General features: G+C 46.9%; 1 protein-coding gene across 3 annotated transcripts in view; it reads left to right on the top strand.

Moving 5' to 3' along the window:
* Window positions 1-25,054, top strand: part of RSRC1 (arginine and serine rich coiled-coil 1) — a 98,511-nt gene extending 73,457 nt beyond the window's left edge. For all 3 annotated transcript variants that reach the window (XM_038145687.1, XM_038145686.1, XM_038145688.1), the window contains exons 8-11: window positions 10,806-10,874; window positions 22,828-22,934; window positions 23,786-23,932; window positions 24,697-25,054. In XM_038145687.1, the coding sequence (XP_038001615.1) occupies window positions 10,806-10,874; window positions 22,828-22,934; window positions 23,786-23,932; window positions 24,697-24,789 (416 nt within the window). In that variant the 3' untranslated portion in view covers window positions 24,790-25,054. The remainder of the gene's footprint in view (window positions 1-10,805; window positions 10,875-22,827; window positions 22,935-23,785; window positions 23,933-24,696) is intronic.
* The last annotated feature ends 214 nt before the right edge of the window (window positions 25,055-25,268 follow it).

Here is a 25,268-nt window from a genome sequence, read left to right as displayed (position 1 = left end):
TGAGAAGGGAGGGTTGGGGATCAATATGAAGATCTTGATAATGTCATATTAATTAGAGTAATCAAACCCACACTAGCAGCATGCCAGCTGCCAGGCAGAGGTAGCAGAGCGGAGTTCCCTGTGCTGGCCGTGGCTCTGCCCTGGACGGTTCCCAGCCGGAGCCGCCGCTCCCATGGCCCTTGGCTTGGGGGCAGCCGAGTCTCCCCAGAGCTGGGGGCACCATTCCCTGCCAGCAGAGCTGCCATGGAAGGTTCCAGCCCTGCTGGGGCTGCCTGGGCAGTGATCAGCCCAGGGATGGGAGGGATCCACGGGGGGATGCAGGACGGGAGAGCGGGAGGAGCGCTCGGAGCGGGGCTGGAGCTGGCCTAACCCTAATGATAACCCTAATCTAACCCTAATGCTGACCCTAATCTAACCCTAATCTAACCCTAACCCTGCCCTGTGCCCAGCACAGCCCCTCGGCCAGCACTGCCTCATGCCTGCTCTCAGCACAGGGCTCTAACAGCCTGGCCTGGGCAGCATTGGCTGGGGGCTCTTCAGGGGGGTGGAAATCCAGTATTGGCAGAAAATAGGGATTGAAGAAGTTCAGTGGGGTTTTGGAGATAGTTTTTACCCTGCTTGCAATATTTGTACAAATTGTAAAAAGAATCTTTTAATGTTATTTAAAAAAAAAATGTTCTGATGGAAGTTATCTGAAAAAAGGGATGATTTTTTATTAAGAGAATTTTTTTATAGAATCCCTGAATGGTTTGGGTTGGATGGAACCTTAGAGACCATCCAGTTCAACCCACTGCCACCTTGTGATGGACACCTCTGGAAGTGTCCAAGGCCAGGTTGGACGGGGCTTGGAGCAGCCTGGGACAGTGGCAGGTGTCCCTGCCCATGGCAGGGGGTGGCACTGGATGGGATTTAAGGTCCCTCCCAACCCAAACCATTCCATGGTTCTATGCTTAGGCGACTGAGCAGTGCAGTTAAAAGTGTGATTAACACAATCATCTTCATTAAAAAGCACAAATTCCACATAAAGGGTGCCCAGACATCCTGTGGGTGCATGTGCAAGTTCCCTCTGAGGGATGAAGGATGGTGGGTCTCAGTGGTGCTCAGCTGCCTGTCCCACACAGTTACTGCATTCCCTTTCCTCATGGTTAAAACCCTTAAACACCCATGGTATTTTAATATTTCAAATTATTTCTGTTCTCTAAGAATGAGAGAAATGCCCTCCTGAAGTACCTGGCAGAGCTCTCCCATCCCAAGTTAAAGCTGGCTGGAAATGAAACCTAATTGGAGAAAGTTTATGGAAGTTCTGGTCTTGAATAAGGCTGCTTATTTATTACTTTGCTCCAGCTTTATACAAATATATGGATGCACATGTGTCTGAGGGAAAATTATGCTGTCCAGACTTATGAGAGCCAGTTGGAATCTCTCAAGGCTGCAGATGAGCAGTGGGAATGCATGTGTATATTATCAGCTCCGTGCCCTTGGCGGTGACTTCCCCCCGATGACAAATCTCTCTTCACTCCTCTCCTGGAAATCAGTGCTTTGGTGGTTTTCTGCCTTGGATTTGTCTGTTTTCCCACTTGCTCTAATGGGCTCTACTCGAACTTTTAAAAACAAGCATTCCTTTGAAATACACAGAAAAAATGTTTGTTACCCCAAATTCCTTCCTGAATTATTTAAGCGCCGCTGCAGCAAGCTGTTTACTCAGGGATGTTCAGCCTGGTGTGTAGTAGGGGTGTAGCTTTCTTTTAATGCAGTTATTGAATTCCAGCCCACAGAGCCTCTGGCGTGGTTCCAGGAGCTCTCTGCTGCGCCGAGTGAAGATAAATTGTTTGTTTTCAGCAGCATTTCTTCATCTTCATCACTTAATCTGCAATGAAATTTTACAGCCAGCCACTGAATATTTAAGCAATATATTTACCTCTTTTATCCTGGGGGAGTATTTAATGAGGCTGAGTACAGTAAACGATTGCAGGAGTTCAGGGTGCGGGCTGGGCTCGTGGAGTTTCCCGTGCTGTTCTCCTGGGATGAGCCCGGCGTTCCCAAGGCTGCCGGGCTCCGATCATCGCCTCCAAGTCCTCCCCACAAATCTTCCCTTGACACACGCTCCCCCTTTTGGTGCCAGATGTCAGGTTCTTCTGGCTGCGTGTCTCGTGATTCTGCAGTTCCAGCTCGGTCACTCCTGGCGCCTCGCTGCGCCTCCACCCCGAAGTTTTGCACCTCCAAGTTTTCCACCTCGTCCTTTCCTGATTTTCCAGTGTTCAGCATCCTTGTGAGTCAACGCTCCTTGGTGCTAATATTCTTTTTCTTTAACCGTGTCTTGGTGTTAATGCACTTACAGGGTTTAAAAAAAAAAAACTTTAAAAAGTGCTTTTTGATATTTTTTTGTTTTGTTGCTTCACAAAGGTTTTTTATTAACATCGCGGTCAAAGCGGGAAAGGATCATACACAGGGTGAACAAATTTCCTTCTTTCTTCAAAAAATCCTCAAAAATGCTTCCTTGCAGCACAATTGGAATATTAATTGTGCTCCATTCTTGATTAAGTATGCTCCACTTACACAGTTTTATTCCTTATGTTTCCACTCCTGGTGGTTTTATCCGCTTGGAAAACAGGAGCTGGAAATTCCCGGAGCCCTCCCGAGGTGCTGGGGCCGCCTTGGCTCCTCTCGGAGCTGCTCTGCACTCAGCTGTGCGTGCTCCCTGCTTTATTGCTTCCTTTCCACGGCCACAGGACTTGTCATCTACTTGATTTTCACTTAACGTGGCGATTCCTGACGTGGGGAAATTGGCAGATGAAAGAAGGGCTCGTTTGGAATCGAAGTTTTGGGAGTGAATTTTTCAAGTTTGCTGACAAGCTGTCAGGCTGAATTCTGCCCTCGCCCCAGAAAGAAAAGCTGACTGTCATTGCCAATCTACAGCCTGTAATGACAATTGTATTTGAGGCACTGTGCCATTTTTTCCCCCCAGAAATCATTTAAGTAATTTGTCTTTGTGGTTATATTTTAAACAAGGAAGTGTTTTTCTGAATTAAAATGATTTATTTGTGGAATTCAATGGAGGAGCTGGTACGTTTTCATGTGAAGGTAGGTGGGTAGAACAAGGTGAAGGTGATTTCTCATGCAGGTGCAGTGGCTGGTGGAGCTGGTGGCTGGCAGATCCCATGAGGATTGTTTCCTGGGATGTGGAGTGTGGGGTGGGACACAGTCTGGGCAGCTGCAGGGCTTGGTTGAGCTCTGCTTACCACAGGGTGCAGGACCTGGTGGTGGTTTGGGCTGAGATCCTCGCAGGAAAGGGAGCTCTGAAGTCACTGAGGAGCAAAAAGCAGCCTGAATTTGTCCTTCAGAATTTGTGTGATGGCTTTGAAAGCATTTCCATCGGGACTGCAAGCCCTGGGCAGGGACACCTCCCACTAGCCCAGGTGGCTCCAAGCCCCATCCAGCCTGGCCTCCTCCTCTCACCAGATCTGTGACAGCCCTGTCCATTGCCCTCTCCTTTCTCCACCCGTGTGTGCCAGGGGAAAGAAACAGCTCTGGAGCAAATACTGGCTGAAGAGCAATTTGAACAAATTGGAGTTTTTCATAGGGATCGCTCCTTGGTTTTCTGGATGAGCTGGGAATTATTCCTGAAGGAAATGGCAATAACAGCATTCTTTACTCCATCAACTTTTATATATGGCATTGATTTTTTTTGTTCCTAAATGTTGCTGCTGCTTTTGTCTCAGTAGTTTAGGGGCAGGTTTAACTCCAGGCCATCCTTTTACTGTCCCTAGCTCTTTGTTCCTTGGGGAAGAGGAAGCTCTTCCTTTCTCATCAGCTGGAGGAAATGGCCTCAAGTTGCACTGGGGGAAGTCTGGATTAGATTTGAGGAACAATTTCTTCCTGGGAGAGGTGTTCTGGCTTTGGAATGAGCTGCCCAGGGCAGTGGTGGAGTCTCCATCCCTGGAAGTGTTCAGAAAACGCGTGGATGTGGCGCCTGGGGACAGGGTTAGTGGTGAACCTGGCAGTGCTGGATCAACAGTTGGACTTGATGATCTTGGAGGGCTTTTCCAACCTTAATGATCTCCTGATTCCATGATTCCCACCCCTCTCCCCTTAACGAAACTCGCCTGGAAGGTGCCATTTGAACAGTTCCCTTGGAATCACTGAGTTGTTCTGAGAAGTGATCTCCTCCCCACGGCTGAACATCCGAGGTGACAGGAGTCACATCCCATTTCCTGAGCTGGGGGAGCAGAGCTGAGGTGAAGCATTGCTTGGTGAGGAGATGTCCAGGTGGATAATGTACAGCCTTTTCTGGGATGGGAACAAATCCTTGGGATGTTTAACAGCAGCTCCTGCAGTGAGTCAGAAGCCAATTAGTGTTAAACCCTATTTAGGTTGGATTTTTCCTCCAACGTGTGTTTGGGGGGAAACTCTGGGAGAAGGAAAGAAATTAGGGATGCACTAAATAATAGATGAATGTACCTAGCCAAGATCTGCTGATTAAGTCTTCTTTAGGATTATTATTATAAATAGGGCGTGCCAGATCCTCAGCTGGAGTAAATGGGATTGGCTCAGCTCAAGTCAGTGGAATTGTGCCAGCTTGAACTCACTGAGGATCCAGCCCTTAATTCTGGAACAGGAGAATATCTGGGGAGGAGAATGATGGGGGCTGTGAGAAACTTGGTGATGAGAACACTGTTTTCCTGGTAATATCAGGGAAAAAGATGTAAATGACTATTCTTTTGAATTTTGTAATGAGATTCAAGGAACTACTCAATGTGATTTCATTAGATGGAAATGACTTTTTCCCCAAGTAGCTGCATCTTAACCCCCTGCATGTAGGAAGGGAATACGCATGGAAAATGTGGTGGTTTATTTAATTTTGTGGGTGATTGTCTCTTGCACCAGCATTTCTGCCATTCCTACCTAAAAAAATGCCTGGATGGCCATCACATGTTCCTTGGAAGGAAATAGGAATAAACAGAGTTGATTGTGGAAATCTGTTTCCCACTCTGCTTTTCCACCTGGAGTGAAGTGGGCTGGAATTTCAGATGGCAGCAATTTCAAATCCAACGTGGGGTCTCATTTGGCTGCATTTTAGAAAGGTTTCAACAAATCAGATTGCAAAGCTGCTGATTTGGTAATTGCTTGTAAAGAAACCCAACCAACAATCTATTTCCATAGCAAAGGAAATGCACATTGTTCAACAATGCCTTAAAATACAGTGTTTGACCCTCTAGAGTGGACTCAGAAAAAATCCAGTTCTGAAATAACACTTTTAAAAGTGGAATATCTTGGAAGGACTAAAGATAACAACGTGAAACAAGTCTTTTGTATTCCTAATTGCTCTGACTACAGAATTAATTTCTCAGTCAGAGGGGGGCACAGCTTTTTTATCATTCTCCAGTACCATAAAAATCCAGTGTTTGACCATTTGGAGCGGCCACATTTATGCTTAAAAACCAAAAAGCCCACCTTTTTGAGGGGGGTATCTCGGAAAGCCTAAAAATAACATCACGGAGCAAGTTTGTTATATTCCTAATTGTTCTGACCACAGAATTAATTTCCCAGCCGAAGGGGGGGCATGGCTTTTTCATCCCTGGCAGCCTGGAATATTCAGCGTGTCACAGATGTTCATGAATAATGTCCATTTAGAAGCGTTGGCAGCGAGCGGGCGAGATGAATGAAATGTTGGGGGGATCTGACAGGCAGCACGCTGCTTTGTGATCATTCCAAAGTTCTAATAATCTCCCTCACCTTCCCTGCCTGCCTCTAATGAAAGAGAATAGGTGATTGCACCTCGGGCTATGTTCTGCGCCTAATGACTCCTCCAAAGGCGGATTTATGGAGAAAAAATTAACTTTGAATGAGGATTGAATTGGCCCTGACAGGCTGATAGACTGTGACACAGATTCTGTGGCAAAACAGACGTAGCCCTAATTGATTATCAATATTTTAAGCAAAGTGATGAAAATAAGCATTAAGTGATGAGAAAGGCAGTCTTAATACAGTAGGCAGTCACCGGGATCCGGGAAGCCTTGGGGGAGCTCGGTCCTGCTCTCCAGAGCGGGATTTTAGCTGTCAGTTCTTCCTTTCCCTGCCCAGCACCCCGTGGCCCTTCCAGCCTCTTCCCCCGCCGGGTTGGTGCCCAGCAGGTTGGTGTTCACCAGGGATGAGCGTGCCTGCCTCTCTCCAGAGAAGGTGGTTCCGTGTTTCACCCCTTTGGGCTTTGGGGCTGTTCAGCGGGGTTTGGGATATTCTCTCTTTCCTGCTGGGCTCTCTCCCAGCCCTGTGCCATTTCTAGCCAGCAGGTGAGCCACAACCTGCTTCCTGAAAATGGTAACGATGACAGAAACCCGGGGGGAAATTGCCTGGTTGGCGGGAAAGGGTTTATCTGGATTATTATCTTGGTTGTACCCAATATAAACAAGTATCTTGGTTACGCCAGATAACCACAAATATCTCAGTTGTCCTTTGGAATAAGACAACGTTTGGGTTTTGCCTGTGTTTTTTCAGTTGATTTGCACATGACTGGATTTATCTACTACCAAAAATCCATTTAGTATTTGGGAAAACCCTTGTGGCTGCGAGCCAGATGCTCGTTAGCTGTGCCATAACGGGACATTTATCCCAAAATAAGGAATATTTTCTGAAATGACTGAGGGAACTGGTGCTGAAGAGGTGAGCAGTAGCATTCCTACAGCAGGAGGAATCAGTGGGATAACATCTCCCTTCCAAACACTGGGCGTGTTCCCCCAGGGACTCAGAGAAGTTTAAAATAACCAGATTTGGGCTTCTGGGGAGTTTTTAAGTGTGACTGGCAGAGCAGGGGAGGGGGCAGTGAGCTCCTCCCTCACCCTCGTGCTCAGGGCTCTCCAATATCCGTAATTAGAGTCTGCTGTAATTAAATTACAGGGCAGCAAGGGCAGAACTTGCCATGTTGGGGAATTGGGCGTTTCAGGTATAATTAGGGAGGGCAGGGAGAGCTCCGTGGCCGTGGGCACGATGCACTGGGCAAGTGACCACCCAAAACATGGATTTAGGGAATCGCAGAACCCCGTGGGTTTATGGGGTCATGGATTAATAGAATCATGCACTCATTTAGGCTGGAAAAGCCCTCTAAGGCGTCCAGGAATGTTGGTGGTGTTTAAATGTTGGGGGAAATGTTACTCAAGGCAAAAATACAGAAAAGCAGCTTAAACCTGGGGTGATAAGAGTGCGTGTGGTGGTGTCACTGCTCCTCTGGAGCTCAGAATTCCTGGGTGCTGCTCCTGGTGTTCCTGTCAGAGGAATTCTCGGAGCAAGTGGTTGTTTGGAGCTTGTGCTGGAATTTGTCGGATGGGTAACAGATAATTTTACACGTCGGCCTATGAATATTCAGCAGAGAGGATTTCCACAAGCCTTGATAAATTTAATATACCAGAGAAAAATAGCATGTAAATTAAACAGGGCCTTGTAAATTAATAATGGGTTCCACTTGTATTTTTATATGTGAGCTGACTGAATATTTTATAAGTGCAAAAATGTTTGTGTTTAAAAAAAAGGTGAAGCCTTTCTGATGAGCACTGTGGATGGTTGGCTGCATTTTAAATGAGATGTCCATGTGTTTTTACAGTTTCTTGGCTTTCTTTTCCTCAGACACATCTTGCATTTTCAACTTTGAGCAGTTGGCAAGTCCACAATTATGTCGAATTAATTTATTTTTCCAGACCTCTGGTGGTTTGCAGTTGTGGGTGTTCTGACACTCCTCTCCTTTTAATTTTGACAGGAAAATGAAATCTCCTTAGTGAAGGGCTGAGCCTCTTCCATGCACTGGGAGAGGGCTCTGCTGCAGGGGCTCCTCCATGGCCACACTTTCCAAAATGCCCTTTCCAGCCCCAAAACATCCCCTGCCCTGTTTCTACCTTGGAATAATTCACAGCTTTCCTGGTTTCTCTTAATTAGCAGCTTTGCTTGGAAAAATTTCACCTTGGCACAGTGTGAGGCTGGTCAGGATTAAAGCTTCACCCATCCATCAGGGAGTGACTCAAACCTCAAACACTTCCAGGGGTTCCATGGAATTGTTTAGGTTGAAAAAGCCCTCCCAGACCATCCAATCCACCCCTCAAGTTCTGAAGATCTTTTAATGTTGTTTCATTGCAGCTTGGTTTGAGAAAAGGAGATCTCTTTCAGTGCTTTTGATGGCACTTGGGCAGTGAACAACAATATGTTCACTAAATAATAATAATAATAATAATAATAATAATAGCATTGAGGAGGAGGAGAAGAAGAAAAGAAGAGGAAGGAGAAGAGGAGGAGGAGAAGAAAAGAAGAGGAAGGAGAAGAGGAGGAGGAGAAGAAAAGAAGAGGAAGGAGAAGAGGAGGAGGAGAAGAAAAGAAGAGGAAGGAGAAGAGGAGGAGGAGAAGAAAAGAAGAGAAGGAGGAGAAGAAGAAGAAGGAGAAGAAAAGGAGGAGAGGAAGAAGAAGAGTGGACACAATCCTGTGCCATGTTCTCCAGGATGACCCACTGTGGTTCCTCCCAGCCTGGCCCATTCTGGGATTCTGTACAAAAATGACAGAAAACTGGAAATGTGTGAAGAGAACTTCGATGTTAAATCCTGAAAGTAACTCAGAGTTTCAGTGCCTGTTGGTGGCGGTGGGCAGAGCCCTGTGAGCTCAGGACTGCTCTGGAGATTTATGGGCTAAGTTAAATTGTTGTTAATGAGCAATTTTGTGTGGAGAATTGTCCTCGTGGTACTTCCCAAATTGCCCCATTGTCCCTCTAATTAACCAGGACTTGAAAGGCCAGCTCTGCCTGGGCAGCAGTTTTAACTTGACTTACAAGGGCTGGAAATCAGCGATTTTAAGTTAACAAAGACAAGCTAAAAATGTATTCATTGACCAGCAGCGTTCTTTCCTGTGTGTTTTAATATCTTTTTGCCACTGAGATACCCAATGAATTGTTCCTGTGCAGCAACAAATCGGGCAGCAAGAACAAAGTAGCTCAGTGGAATAGATAAATCAAATTTAGGCCTGGTAGTTTATTGAATCTAAATTGTGCCCAGTTGGCCCACGAGCTATATGAGCAATCCATCTTGTGCTGATAATGGAGGGTCTTGAAATCCACCTGATGTTTGCATTATTAAATTCCAGCCTAATGAGCTCTGCTAATACATATTGAAGACAGTTGTAAGGAGCAGAATGGGAATGGGAGCGGGATAATTTGAAAGAAACATAAGCTGAGCATTTTACATGACTCAAGGGGTATATCTACAATTACACATATCACCAAAATTGAATTTAAATGGAATTTCTATTATCCCCGTCCTTTTACCAAGGAGAATAAAGTGTAAATGAAGTAAAAGTCTTTAGAGTTACTGGTGGTTTGGTTTTATTATGGGATTTAATAGATTCTTGTAATGATCTTCAGTGGCAGAAAAAGTTTTAATATTTCATGGCTTTAAATGTTGTCTAAATATGCATAAAATGGTGGAGATGGAAGCAGCTGTCAGTGCAGTGATTGGATCACTTCGTGACACCCTGGTCAGGTTGTGCATTTTAAGGTGGAGCTGGTGGCTCCAAAAAGGAACGAGCTAAATTTGGTTTTCATGAATTATTCCTTAATTCAGGAGGTGCTGGGATTGAATATTTGCAAATCTGACTCAGCTCTTACCATTCAGACCACAGTTTGTGGTGATTTCCCTCCCTGAGAGGGCCTGGTGTGAATGCTGGATTCCTGCTCCTTGTTGGTTCTTCTCTTTCTGGCCTGGTGATACTTTTGAAAACTTAATATTTCATCGAGTATAATGTTATTAGAGACTTCTTCTCACTTAGTTCACTCATCAGGCAGTGAGATGGCAATAAAAGAGAATGGCTCCTTTGAGACATTAATGCTTTGGAATAAATGATGTGCTAGAACAGAAATTTAATTAATTTACAGAGTATATTGATAGTCCCTTGTTACTGTGCTGTATATTTTTAATCTTCTTTAACATCTGTAGGAAAGTGTTTGAAAACCCCTGCAGTTGAGCAACTGGTAGATAATTAAGTAATAAGGGAAGAGGTTTCTAGAGGGAAAAAGATTCTTTTTAAAGAAGATTGTTGTAACATGGATTAAGTACTGCTGCTGTGATTTGGAGTGAAGGGAGAATTGTGTACTGCCTGATGAAGTCCTGAGGAAGAGCTGTGTGACTCCCACTCTGAGCAGAGTCTGCAGCCCTGGAAATCTTGTTTTGCTTCTGTTTTATCCTCAAAACAGGGCTGCTGGATTACTCACTATGGCAGCAAATCTGCCACTCTGTGGGTGCACCACGTTTGGTGCAGTTCAGTCTGGGGGCAGCTGGGCTGGGCAGACTGGGGTTTAAAGGAGGAAAACCTCTTAAAAGTCTCTTAAGGGCTTTACTTACCCCAGAATGAACGTGGGGATTTGTACTGAATTAATATTGCCTCTAATATTGACCTGACATTACCCTCCACAACCCCATTTATGCCATTCCTTAACTGTGGGAATGACTTTAAATAAAATTCATGAAGAACCAACTTCTGGTCTGTCAGGCACGTGGATTTCATTGTGGGGCCTGCAGGAAGGAACACGAAATTGGGTTTAAAGCCCAGGAAATATTGCTTGGCAAAAAGCTGTTGGCAGCCCATCCCTGGCAGTGTCCCAGGCCAGGCTGGACATTGGGGTTGGAGCACCTGGGACAGTGGGAGGTGTCCCTGCCAGGGCAGGGGTGGCACTGGGTGTGCTGTAAGGTCCTTCCAACCCAAAGCATTCCATGATTTGATAGGATAAGTTTAACTAATTCCAGGATAAATGTAACTAATTCCAGCTCTTGTTTTCTTCTTTTTAGCCAAAGCAGACGAAGCGTTGAAGGCCAAGGAGAGAAGTGAAGAAGAAGCCAAGAGAAGAAAGGAAGAAGGTGAGGAATTCTCTTTTATTTCATAGCAAATTAAAGCCCAGGAAGTCAGAAATGATTATTTGTAAGTGTCCAGGCTCCAGTGGGGCTGTGGGATTTTCCTGCCTGGGCTGATGGTGGAATCTGGTGCCCTGAGCTGTTCTGTGCAGTCCAGCAGGTGGGATGATGAAACCACAGGGATTGAAATGTCAGGGAGTGGTGGGAAGAGACATTTCCAACAATCCAGGAGCCTCAAATCCTCACTGGAGCTCTGTGGAACTGGGGGGGCTTTAAGGTGCCTTCCAACCCAAACCGTTCTGGGATTCCATGATTTACTTCCAAGAGGAAACTCAGGAAAATTCCCCATTTTTGAAGCCATGGCTGCTGAGAATTTCACTCAAAATCAGATTGTTCTAATCTTTAGTTTGTTTTGCCTGGGGACTGTGGGATGCTGAGAGGAATTAATTGGTGCTCCCAGTTAATCCTGCTTGGAGAAGGTTCTTGTGATACCAAAGGAGGAAACTCAAGTGGAAAAGTGGGATGGCCCAGACATGGCAGGAAGGGGAAAACCCAAATCTGCCTGGAAAAGGGACCAAACCAAGGAGCTGTGCCCCCTCCCCGTTGTGATTCCTGGATTTTGGAACCCTCCCCAAGGCCCAGGGGGAGCCTTTCCACCTGGAGGAGTCACCCAGCCAGGCTCCCACGGGCACAGGGATTTTGGGATGAGCTGCTTGGGTCCCACCAGCACCAATTTGCAGGGAATGTTTGGGAAAATGCATGATTTATTCTTATTTTTTGTGCTTCCATCCCACTGTGAGTGGCAGCTGTGCTGGCAGTGGCTGTGCCAGCAGGGATTGGGAAGGGTGAGTGTGGAAAGGCAGAGGGAAGAGAAAAGGGGCAGTTCATGACTTGGGAACAATGGAATTTCCAGGGAAATGGGGAGGGAAACTTCTCTACAATTTATTCATAAGCCATGAAAACTGTCCTGGGGTGGCTTTGAAGGGTTCTGAGGATGTCACAGTGTTGGAAAATGAAGAGAAGATTTTTTTTTCTGAATAACTCAAATTCATCCATTTGCTGAGGAGTTGGCTCCCAGTTAGGAAGGGAAGATTCATTCTCCCTGGAAAGTACAAAGTCTTATTAAATTGTGTATGAGGCATTGAAGCATTCCAAAACATGCAGGGGGATTGCACACTGGGAAATTCAGGTTTTTGTTAAGTTTGTGTCCCATATGGATTCAAAATTCCAGTTTTAGGTAGGTTTATGTCCCATATGGATTCAAAATTCCAGTTTTAGGTAGGTTTATGTCCCATAAGGATTCAAAATTCCAGTTTTAGGTAGGTTTATGTCCCATATGGATTCAAAATTCCAGTTTTAGGTAGGTTTATGTCCCGTATGGATTCAAAATTCCAGTTTTAGGTAGGTTTATGTCCCATAAGGATTTGCAAACAGGGTATTTATCCAGTGCTTGGAGTGTGTTCCCTCCCTGTCCCAGGCTCCAGTGGCACCTTTTGCTTGGAAAAAGAGCATTTTATATTTTTTCTTAGTTCTTCCTTCCTCACACAACATCTCTGGGTGGTTTTTAACCCTCTTTGATCCCTCATGGGATCCCTGAGGTTGGGAAAAACTTTCCAGACCATTGATTCCAAACTGTGATCCCCACCAGAGCACTGAGTGCTACATCCAGTCATCGAAATCAAATAAGATAAAGCAAAATTATATTGAATTAAGTCTTAAAAAATTTTCTAAATTACCATTTTAAAAGAATTTTTATTTCTCTAGTATTCCATGTTATATTTCCTTAACTAGAACCCTCCAAAAGGAAATTCCAGCCTGTGTAGACAGCCTGTGACTCCTTTACTCAGGAGCTGCAATAAAAATAATTCTACAAACAAACCAATCCTTTCCCAACTCATAAAAACTGGTTATTGCCCACCCCATAGCGAGGGTGTCCTAACATTCCTTTTATTGTCATTTTATTGCCAAATCAGGTGTGAGATTAGGCCTTGGATGTTCCGTGTAATCTGCTCAGAAATCAAATTATTTGACCCCCAAGCCCAGGCTGCCCCTTCCCGCTGGTTTCCTGTTCAATATGCAGCATTTCCCCACATGAATAAAAAATTGAGGACAAATTAGAATCTACAGACAGCTGACCCCAGCTCCAGATTAGAGACTGGGGGCTTGTGCTGGTTTAAATGTTTTAATTACCACAGTCCCTCCAGCCCGCTGAAGGACACACAGCAAAATGCTGATTTTTTTTTTTTTTAAAGTGACTAAAAAGCAAAGAAAGAAAGAAAAAGGCTCCCCCCTCCTCATTTGAATTTTTCAGTTTGATTACATTTGCACTTCCTTTGGAGCTATGCTAATTTGCTGCATGAAATTAGGTCTATTAGCAAAAGCCACTTCTTCTCCAGGAGCGTTTTCAGTGGTTGTGTTTTCCTGGTTTGGTTTTTGTTTACTTGCTTTGGGGCTGCCTGAAAAGGGACACAATCCAGAGGGGATTTTGCCACCCAGCTGGGTTTTACTCCAGCCAAATTCCAAATAGGTGAAGCGGACAAGAGGAAAACTGAAAAAAAAAAAAAATGCAAAGGAAAAATTGGAACACGTTGGATGATGTCAGGGAGAGGTTTGGGGCTCGTTTCTCTTAATCTGCTACAAATAATAATAATTTTAAATATTAAGTTTAAAATACACCACAGCAGAGCCACGTGGGGGGAGGAGGAGCAGAAAACCAGGAAAAGAAGATGTTCTGGAACACAGCAGAATAGAAAACATCCATTTTTGGCAGTCAGTCGTTCCGTAGGTGGGTGGCTGGGAGGGTGGTGCTGGATGGGGCAGGCATTATCCCGGTGCCTTTATCCTGGAATTTGGATTTGCATTTCCTGGTGCCTTTATCCTGTGATTTGCATTTCCTGGTGCCTTTATCCTGTGATTTGCATTTCCCAGGGCCTTTATCCCAGTGCCTTTATCGTGGAATTTGCATTTCCTGGTGCCTTTATCCTGTGATTTGCCTTTCCTGGTGCCTTTAACTCAGGATTTGCATTTCCTGGTGCCTTTAACTTGAGATTTGCATTCCCTGGTGCCTTCATCCTGTGATTTGCATTTCCTGGTGCCTTTATCCCAGTGCCTTTATCCTGGAATTTGCATTTCCTGGTGCCTTTAACTCAGGATTTGCATTTCCCAGTGCCTTTATCCCAGAATTTGGATTTCCCCATGCCTTTATCCCAGAATTTGGATTTGCATTTCCCAGTGTGTTTATCCCAGAGTTTGCATTTCCCACTGTCTTTATCCCGGGATTTGCATTTCCTGGTCCCTTTATCCCCGGATTTGCATTTCCAGCTCCCTTTATCCCAGAGTTTCCATTTCCTGCTCCCTTTACCCCAGAGTTTCCATTTCCAGGTCCCTTTACCCCAGAGTTTCCATTCCCAGGTCCCTTTATCCCAGAGTTTCCATTCCCAGGTCCCTTTATCCCAGAGTTTCCATTTCCAGCTCCCTTTATCCCAGAGTTTCCATTTCCAGGTCCCTTTACCCCAGAGTTTCCATTCCCAGGTCCCTTTATCCCAGAGTTTCCATTTCCAGCTCCCTTTATCCCAGAGTTTCCATTCCCAGGTCCCTTTATCCCAGAGTTTCCATTCCCAGGTCCCTTTATCCCAGAGTTTCCATTCCCAGGTCCCTTTATCCCAGAGTTTCCATTTCCTGCTCCCTTTATCCCGGGCGTTGCATTCCGTGCCCGGCGCGTGCCAGCCCAGTGCTGAACTGATTTGTTCTGCCCCCCCAGCCCCGGTAAGCTCTGCAACGTTTTGATAAACTCCGGGGAAATAAATTTGGCAGAAAATCAGCAGGAGTAGATGTAATTATCGCTGCGAGACCTTTCCCTTTTCTGGCTTAGTGATCCTGAAACTCCGCGCCTTTCGCCGGGATCCGCGCCCGGCTCCGCTTCCCAATTTGTCCCTCCGCGCCGTGATAAGCCAAGCAATTACTGCTTTATTGATTTTTCATCAGGGCAAATTTGCAGTTGATTTTTTTCCCTGCAAAGGCAGGGGTGATTAAGTGTTTCCCGTCGGTTCGGTCCCGGGGAGCTCCGTGGCAGAATCCAATATCCTGAGGTCAACCTCTGCAGGGAGATAATTCGGTGTCTTGGCCACGTGTGAGGGAGAGGAATCAGGGCTACAAATGTGAGGGGATATCTGTGGAGACAGTTTAATTTGTTCCATTTATATGAACAAGTCGTGTGGCACATGCTTGGAAAATATCATTTTGAATAGGCTTGGAAATGAGGCCCACGTGGGCAGGGGGGGAGGGAGGGATGCAAACGAGAGCGGGAATGTGGCTGGGAGACAGCTGGCCCTTCAGCAGGGAATAAACCCCGTCCCTGAGGTCATTCCTGGCTTTTGCTGAGCTCTCTGTGCTGCTGGCTTGACTTCGCTTCAGCAAAAGTGAAATTCTTCGGGTCCCTCCAAGCCAAACCACTCCGTGGTTCTGTGATTCTGTGATTTTGAGTGATGGGGGGGTCTGGAAGCAAAGTTAGAATGTACAGAAAACCTGGAGGACTCAACTTCTAGAAAATCCCTGAATTATAGACTCTAGAAACCCAAATTAAAAGTTTTAATTTTTTTTTAATATTCATCTTCAACCTGCTGGCCAGGAGTTCTCACATGAACAATCTCATCCATGGCCACCACAGAACACCCTGAGCTGGAAGAGACCCACAGGGGTCGTGTGTCCAGCCCCAGCCCTGCCCAGGACACCCCAAGCCACTGATTTCCCTTCCCACTTCCTTTAGAGAGAGTTAAAAGCCTTTCCCTGGGTGTAATGGATATGAAACCACAGGTTGGACGTGCCAGGAGAAGATTTGCTGGGGTGAGGTCAGGCTGTAATAAGTTAAAGTGCTTTACTCAACCCGAGATTGGGATGCCCTGAAGTTCATCAGTTACTGCCTGAGCTCCTCATTTATCTTCAGTAAATTTTCCTGAAGTCCATTGTGGTGGCAAAGACCAAACTCAATCCGTTTAACCCCCAAATTATTCCATACAGATAAGACATTGAGATGAAGACATGGATTATATTTCCCTGCCTCCTCAGAGCTGGAATTTCCAATATTCCTGGTTTTTGCCTCACTAATGGCAGGTTTGGAGCCCCGGCCTGGGTGTCCCTGGTGTGCCAGTGTCACTTCATTAGGCTGACACCAACACCTGGTGTTGTGCTGCTGCTCCCAGGAGGCTGCTCCAGCATCTGGCACACACTGTGATCTTCTTTTATCTCTGTTTAATCTTCTCACTGCTGGGTTGGAACTGAAAGGGAGCAGGAACAAATCAAGGGGAAAACGAAAAATGCCAAGTTTGGGTGCAGTGGCAGAGTGGGGCTTGTTAGGAAGAGCAGCCACGTGAGGAAATGAGAGATGGGAAGGGGAAGGGGAGTTTGGGGTCTGGGCCAGTCTGTGTGTCCACAGCTGAGGGAGAGGGAATTGGAAAGGGGATCAATGGCCCCCCAAGGAGAATGGCTGCTGGAGGAATCAATTCCTGGCTTCTTATTAAAGCTGCTGTAATTAATAATCACTTGTAAATGGGTTCCTTAAATTTTGCCCTGCTTTGCGCCTGCCCATCCTCTCCTGGCCCTTTGTATTCCACACTTCCCTCTTTTGCTTCCCTGCTTTCCCCGAAGAGGATCCCAATGAGATCCCAATGTCCTGGAGATGCTCCAGGGCTGCAGCCAGGCTGGGAGAGCTGGGAATGTTCCCCTGGAGAGGAGCAGCTCCAGGGAGAGCTCAGAGCCCTGCCAGGGCCTGAAGGGGCTCCAGGAGAGCTGAGAGGGACTGGGGACAAGGATGGAGGGACAGGACACAGGGAATGGCTCCCACTGCCAGAGGGCAGGGATGGGTGGGAGATTGGGAACTGGGAATTTCTGGCTGGGATGGAATTCCCAGAGCAGCTGGGGCTGCCCCTGGATCCCTGGCAGTGCCCAAGGCCAGGCTGGACACTGGGGCTGGGAGCACCTGGCACAGTGGAAGGTGTCCCTGCCCATGGATGGGATGGGAATTAAATGATCTTTAAGTTCCTTCCCACCCAAAATCTTTAAGAATATCAAAGCGTATTTGAAGCTGGTATTTGAGTGATTTTATTTTAGCAATCACAGCTGGTGTCATTAAAGTTTTACTGTTCTACAAGTGAAACAGAAATTTATCATCTCCCTAACAGGGAAATTTATGATTTCTTTTTACAAATTAAAAGTCTTGAAATCGTCTTCAAATTTCAAGATGAGAAACAAATCTGATTTCTGTAGCTCATTAATGTTGTGTGTTTCCCTGTCATCTCCATGGCAGTTATTTGTGCTAAAGGAGAAGTCACTTAAGGGAATGGGGCTGTAAAAACCATCATGGAATTGCTTATTGGACTTCAGTCAGTTGGAACACAAATTTATGGCTGCGTATTGAAAAGCTGTTTCTAAAGGGCAAATAAACAGGGGTGCATGGGAAATAAACAGGGAGTTATGGGGGAAATAGACAGGGATGTATGGGAAATAAATAGGGGTGGTTGGGAAATAAATTGGGGTGTGTGGAACAAAATTCCAGACCACAGTCCTTGGTGTGGGGAATTTTATTCTGATAAAAATTAGGGTTTTGTGGGTCTGGGTCCATCACACAGGTACTTGCAGAGGGGTGTTTTTCTGGGAATCTATGGGATAAGCCTGAGACTTCACTGGCAGTTGTCCTGTTCAGGCTGGCTAAGGCCCAGATAAGTTGGGAATTTAGAGGTGGATGATATTTTATTGGTGCTGGGTAGACCTTGAGCTGGAGTGAGTGACTTTATTCCATGTCCCAGCTAAAGGCTGGGCAAGAAACAGAAAGATAATTCGAACCAAGCAGCATTTCCTAATGTGCATTTCCTAATGTGCATTTCCTTTTCCCTGCAACCAGCCCAGGATGTCTGGGGGCAGCCAGGGGTGGCTGAGCTGCTGAGCCTTTCCCCTGCTGGCGTTCTCAGGATCAGAGAGGGGATAAAGGGCTGGGAGCTCCTGACTCGGGGCCCCGTGTGCCAGCAGGGATCCCACGGGACACAGGGTCCCTTGGGAGGGCTCTGTGGGGTTACCCCACACTGGCACAGGCCAGGGGGAAAGACAGGAGCCCTGGGCACATGCCAGCAGCACTTTTTGAAGTGACAACACAAAGTGATCCCTGGAAAAGCTGGAGAGCCTCCAAGCTGCAGCCCTGCCGTCCTGCACGCCCTCCCGCAGCTCATCTCCACTACACTGCACCAATCTCTTCCCTGCATCCATTGCAGGATCCCATTTTCCTGCCGTTTCTCTGCTGCTGGATCCTGGGCTCCAGCAGCAGGAGCAGGAACCCTCCTCTGCCTGTGCCAGCGTGTGGTTTGAAGGTGGACGGATCTCTCTGTAGGAAACATCCGTGTGGGATCCCCACTGGCGAGCCTGTACCTCCAGCACAGAGGTTATTTGGGATGGAGGTATGGGAAAGATAGAAGCAGGCAGTAATTGCCTTTAAGATCAGAGCACAAAGCATTACCTTGGATTTTACAAGGCCAGCGAGCAACAAAAGAGCAGTAATTTATGAGCTCAGCGTAAAAGAAGAGCATAATTGCATTAAAAATTAATGCTAATGAACACTAAAATGGGGAAGGTGGTTATGATGAAAGTTTGGATTCATCTTCCCCGGGTTGAATGATGGCTGGTGCCTTGATTAATGGCTTAATTTCTATCAATTAGCGGGGAGAAATCTCCACTGAGACAAGGGTAAATTGAGCATTGAATTACAGGCCTGGCTTTGTGTGCCCAGGAAGGAGCGCGGCGGGCTCGGTGACAAACAGGGGGTGGCCACAAATCCAGCAGGATTCCCTGTGCCAGGCCTGTGCCCACCCCTCTGCTGCCTCTGCGGGGCTCTCGCCCAGGATGGTCTCAAAAATGCCCCAAAAAGCCCCAAAATGGGGGTGCAGGGGGGGTGAGGAGGGCAGTGGGGAAAGCACACAGGACATGCAGAAATTTCACCTTCTTAAATTCAAAGTTCTTAAATTCATAGATATTTTCTTAAATTTAAGGTTGTTAAATCCAGAGCTCACCTGCTGAACTTTCCCCTCCTGTTTTCTGCTTTGTTTTATACCTAATGCTCCCAGGGTTTTAAAAGAAAAGCTGTTAGTGTCCAGACTTGGTTTAAAATCCTGTGAAAACGAGGTTATTATCACTGTCATGTATCCAAATAGCAAACGTAGTCTGGTGCTCTCTGTAGTATTATCTGTAGTGAGTACCACAGTGCTCACAAAATGCTATTTTTAATATATTTTAATGATAACCTCCTTTTCACAGGATGTTAAAACAAGCCTGGACAAAGTTTTTCTCATTAATTTGCATTTTTCCAACCTAATTTGTAAATCCTGTGTGCTCCCTGTGGTAAGTAGATGCTGGATACTCCCAGTTTGCTACTTTAATCAATTTAATTGTATTTTCCAAGTGCTTGCAGTGAAGTTGGGAGCAGAGGAAAGAACAGGCAAAGCTTTCTCTGCCCAGTTTCTATTTTTGGGGTCTGTTTCTTGTTCCTGTGACTGTGGCTGGCAAATCCTTCCCTGGCAATCCCAACAGCTGGGAAAGAGTGTCGGAGGGAGGATCGGGAATGGGAATTATCCAGGATGAGTTGTGGGAGGGATGAGGGGGATGGAAACTGATCCCAAAGTCTGGGATGGGTAGGGGAGGGATGGATGGGTCCTTGCAGGGATGGATGGGTCCTTGCAGGGATGGATCCCTTAGGGATGGATCCCTTAGGGATGGATCCCGCAGGGCTGGATGGGTCCTGCAGGGCTGGATGGGTCCCGCAGGGATGGATGGATCCTTTCAGGGCTGGATGGGTCCCGCAGGGCTGGATGGGTCCCGCAGGGCTGGATGGGTCCTGCAGGGCTGGATGGGTCCCGCGGGGATGGATGGGTCCTTTCAGGGATGGACGGGTCCCGCAGGGATGGATGGATCTTGGGGATCCCGCAGGGCTGGATGGATCCTGTGGATCCTGCAGGGATGGATGGATCCTGCAGGGCTGGATGGATCCTGTGGATCCTGCAGGGATGCTCCGCTCGGAGCATCCTCGGGCTCGGCGTCCGCGGCTCCAGCGCTGTTGAGTGAGGCGGTGCCTCCCTCTAACGGCAGCGGAGCCCGGCCGGGAAACGGGATCAGCTGCAGGAGATCCCGGGAATATCCCGGGGAATATCCCGGGGAATATCCCGAGGAATATGCCGGGATAGCCCCGCTCCGGCCTGGGCAGCAGCGGGAGGAACTCGGCGTGCCGGGAGTGCTGCGGTCAGGGCTTGTGGCAGTGGGACAGGTCTGGGCTCGTCCCCTCTGGAATCTGCTCCAGCTCTCGGGAGGTCTCGGCTCTGGGGAGGGTCCCTAGGGGGGCATTCCAGGGAGGGTCCCCAGGCAGCTCCCACTGCCGGGAGCTCCAGCACTCGGGCTGGGCAGGGTGTCCGGACTCTGGGATGTCACAGGGTCAGGGTCAGGGTCAGGACAGCTGCTCCTCTCCCGATCCGAGCAGGAAGGATTTGGGGCAGGAGAATCCCTGAGAACCAGAGCCCCGGGGCTGGTGTAGTGCAGAGGTGACAGCCCCAGTGAGTCCCACCTGGATTTTCCTCCTTTTCCCGGTGCTTGGGGCAGAATGCAGGATCTCCCGCAGCCAGGCAGGATTTTGTGTCATCCGCTGCAAATTGCCCCGGCAAAACTTCATTTTTCTTTAATTTGTCAGTTCGTGCAGCTTGAGTAAAACTGGGATCAATTAAAAACCATGCGATGTGTGAAAGCCCAGTTCTGGTGGAAAACACACAGCTCTGTAAGGCAGCTGGATAAAAATATCACTTCCAATAACCCCAAATAATTTGGGATCAAAGGGGAAATATTTTCTGCTGTAGTTGTTTGTTTACTCTGGGATCTGGGGGTGTTTCCTTCTTTTAATCCTCAGCTCAAAAGAGCAAGAAAAAAATAGCAGCTTTTTTCTGTATTTCAAAGCTTTTTATGTAAAATGTGTTATATTTTTAAATTAAATTAACCCCTTAAATCTAATTAGTAAAATGGAAAGAAACAGATTCTGAGGAATATTTGAGGTTTTTTGTCATTGCTTTGATTCTGGAGTTAGACCTGCTTGAAAAAATCTCTTTAAGTTCATGTTCATGGTCAGGATTATGGATAAGCAATGAATCCATAAAAATTTACACTCAGAGATTATCCAAAAAATATTTGAAACATGTTTTTGTTTAATGGATCTTTCACAAGATATTGTTGGTCATTTAATGCTTCTATTCCAGTGATTTTAAAACTCTTAGTGGAATAAATTTATTCTTTAAGGAAAAAATGGGAATATTTTAGGCAGAGCTCACAGGGAAGTTTTCCTTTCACCCGATTTGTAGAATCACAGAATTCCCTGTTTCTTTTATCTGATTCTCTGCTGTTTCTGATTTGTGTGTGTGTAGTATTTTGGGATGGCATTGAGAGAATTCCAGCACATTTGAGTTCTCAAGGGGCATTCCAGCCCAATTCCACAGGCATTGACAGCTGTGAAGCTGGGTGTGTGTATTTGTACATGGGAGGAGAGCAATAGGTGTAAATAGAGAATTGTAAACTCCTGAATTATCCCTGAAGGATGATGATGATGATGTGCCCAGGTAAACTGGGAAAGCTCCCCCTGCCAAGGTGACAGGGCTGGAAATTGTGCCTGCTGCTGGAACCACCTTTTTATTAAAAACCAGCCCTAATCCAAGATTTAGTTCCTGCCTTTCCACCCTGACAGGGTGAAAAGACTCACGGTGCACTGAGTTAGTATTGATTTTTTTTTTTTGTCTGAAGCCTGGGAGCTTTCTGACTCCATTATTTTTGATTTTCCTATGAAATACATATCCTCGCCCCTGACAGCTGACAAACAACAGCTGGAAGTCGTTTTATCTCCCCATAATGTGTTTGTCAAAACTCCCCTGCGCTAATGGGCTCTGCTTCCTCCAGTCCATTTTCCCCTCTTAATGTCACTGATGTCATTGGCAGCTTTTAGTGATTTTTGCCCCTTCCCTAATTTGTCATTCCCATCACTTTGTGCAGGATCCGGGTGGGATCCTGGAGCTGCCTGGCATTTGGTGAAACTGGGGCTGAGCTGTGGATTTGAAAGCTCCTTTTCCTGCCTTTCTGTGCCTGGCTTTAATCAGAATCCTTTATTTACCCTCAGACCAGGTGTATCCAAAACCTCAATGAATTCTGGTTCCCTCTCCTTTGATTTATCCCCAAAATCCTTGGGAATCTGTTCTAAAGGAGGAGGTTTCAGCACCGGGCAGCAGGACTTGCAAACACAGGTTTAAATGTAGGAAATTCTTTTTTTCCTTCCAAATCCACAAAAAAATCAGGCTTGAAGTTGTATTTATGGATTTTGCTGTAGTGCAGCTCCTGTCAACTTAGAATTATGGGATGGTTTGTGTGGGAAGGACCTTAAATCCCATCCAGGGACAGAGCAGGGACACCTCCCACTGTCCCAGGTGCTCCCAGCCCCAGTGTCCAGCCTGGCCTTGGGCACTGCAGGGATCCAGGGGCAGCCCCAGCTGCTCTGGGAATCCCATCCCATCCCAGCCAGGAATTCCCAGTTCCCAATCTCCCATCCATGCCTGCCCTCTGGCAGTGGGAGCCATTCCCTATGTCCTGTCCCTCCATCCTTGTCCCCAGTCCCTCTCAGCTCTCCTGGAGCCCCTTCAGGCCCTGGCAGGGCTCTGAGCTCTCCCTGGAGCTGCTCCTCCCCAGTTATCCCACAAACCCTTGGAATGTTCCCAGCCTCACTGCTGTTACTGCACTCAGAGCTTTCCCTCGTAACAGAAGATTTTGGGCTGCACTGCACCAGCAGGTTCTCCTGGTGTGTCCCAAAATCTCCTCCAGGCATGGCTGGGACAGGGCCTGGCTCCCAGGATCTCACTGATCCCATAAATGCCACAAATGCCACAAATGCCACCTTCCTGTGCAGACCAAGCCACCCTCCTGGACCAGGTGAAGCGAGTGAAGGAGATCGAAGCCATCGAGAGCGACGCCTTCGTCCCACAGACCTTCAGGTCCAGCAAAGAAGTCAAAAAGGTACATTTTCCTTCCAAAATGGACATTTTCCCTCCAAAAAGGGCTTTTTCCTGTCCCAAAAGGGGTATTTTCCTTCCAAAAGGGGCATTTTCAGTCCCTTTCTTGCTGCGTTATCCTCTCGGAGCCAGGGGGAAGCTGCACCATTAAGGATTTTCCATCAATCAAAGAGCATCGGTGTTGACAACCCTAAATCCACCTGAAATCCCACCAAGGACTCCCTGATGGTCTCAGGGTGGGTTCAGGGAATTTAAATGTGGCAGAATTTAAGGAAATCACCTGGTCTGAGGACTTTTTTTAAGGAAAAGCAGAGGAACTAAAATCCCAAAGTAATCACATTGACTTTGTAATTAAAGTGGAGGTGATTTAATGCTGCTTAACTAAAGCCAGACTTCAGGTCTGTGTTTATTCCTGAAAAGAAGCAGCTTGGATTTCAGTCAGCTTTCCAGAAACCCAACAGGAGACATCCAGATCCCAGAATTTACCTGAGTTTTGGCCAGCAGGTGTTGTAGGGAGCTGCTGTGGGATGTGTTCATTTTCCCACCCGGCAGCGAGTGTTTGGAATTACCCCCGGCTGTTTCCCCAGGAATGTGCAATTTGCCTTTCTAGAAATCTCCAAGAATCTGGTGCAGCTTCTTCAGGAAGTGATCCAAAACCCCAGTGGTGCAGTTTTTCCAGCCCTCTCCCTACACCTTTTTTTGTCACTTCGTGTCCTTTGTCTGTGCCCAGTGTGTCCTGCTGAGGATCCACCAGGATCCTTTCAGGGAAGGCAGCCAAGTGCTGGGTTAAAATACAGCCACAGCTGGGAATTTTGGATAAAACACTCAGATTTTGTGTGTTTGTTTCTTTTTCAGTCAGCAGAACCTCCTGAAGCCCAACAGGAGCCTGTGAATGTGGGAGCAGGAGCCACTGAGGCAGCTGCTGCTGAGAAGGAGCCTCCAGCTGCCAGCATCCCCACTGCCATCAAGTACCAGGATGACAACTCCTTAGCACATCCAAACGTGAGTGTTTATCCCATCTTTTGAGCCAGAATTGATCCCACCTTTATCTTCAGAGCAGCCCCTGGGATGAGAGCAGGGTTGTGTGACCCCACGGCTCCTCACAAAATCCCTGCTCTGGGATAAAGAGATCCCACTCCTCCCACCACCCAGCAGAGCAATCCCACAGGAGGTTCAGGAGGAGGTTTGGAGCTATAAATGAATTTTATAATTAAATATAATTCGTGTACTAACACTGGGGAAATTGAGATAAATAAAAATTTAGGATAAATTGGTTTCTGTAGTTGGAAACCTGGTGGAAAACTCAGAACTTGCCCATTTTGCCAACTTGCAAAGTTTTAAACACGGGACAGGCTTCAGCTAATTTTAAATCATTGTGGCTAAATGTGAGCAAATCCCTCTGGAAGAGCTTTAGAGGGAAACAAAAGGTTTTTTCAAGAATTAACAGGTTAAAAATGACTTGCAGTGAGGAAATCAGGGTGAGTTGTGTAGAATGGACCCAGAGAACAGAGATCAGGACACGTCAGTGATGAATTGCACTGGAGCCTTGTCTTTCCAATGATTGTGATCTTTAAGACCCCCCCCCTGTTTTAGGATTAAACTGTTTTAGGATTCCCTGAAAAGTCTCTGCTTTTATGGATGTTTTTGGCTCACCTTTGTCTTGGACCCCCTGAGCTTTTGCTGTGGGCAGCGAGGCGGCCGTGGCTGCTGCAGGGGATGATCACAACCTGAGGTTCTGACTGTGCCAACTTTTCTCCCCGTGCCAGCTGTTCATGGAGAAGGCAGAGGCTGAGGAGAAGTGGTTCCAGAGGCTGGTGGCTCTGCGCCAGGAGAGGCTGATGGGGAGCCCCGTGGCCTGACAGCTCCAGCACCATCCCAGGCCCTTCCACACCTTGGAACTCCCACACTCAGCTCTTCTTTTTCTCTCTATGAGGAGATTTGAGTGAGCTGGGCAGGCAGGGAGGGTTTCACCTGGATAACCAGGAATCCTCTGTCCTGCTCCACCTGGAGAATCAAGAATGTCCTGCCCTGCTTCACCTGGATAACTGGGAATGTCCTGCCCTGCTCCACCTGGATAACCGGGAATGTTCTCTCCTGGTTCCCCTGAATAACCAGGAATGTTCTCTCCTGGATCCCCTGAATAACCAGGAATGTTCTCTCCTGGTTCCCCTGGATAACTGGGAATGTTCTCTCCTGGTTCCCCTGAATAACTGGGAATGTTCTCTCCTGGTTCCCCTGAATAACTGGGAATGTTCTCTCCTGGTTCCCCTGAATAACCAGGAGTGTCCTGCCCTGCTCCCCCTGGGTAACTGGGAATGTTCTGCCCTGGTTCACCTGG

This window comes from Motacilla alba, chromosome 9 (genome assembly GCF_015832195.1).
Source record: "Motacilla alba alba isolate MOTALB_02 chromosome 9, Motacilla_alba_V1.0_pri, whole genome shotgun sequence".
NCBI lineage: Eukaryota > Metazoa > Chordata > Aves > Passeriformes > Motacillidae > Motacilla > Motacilla alba.
This window is presented reverse-complemented; position numbering and strand designations above follow the sequence as displayed.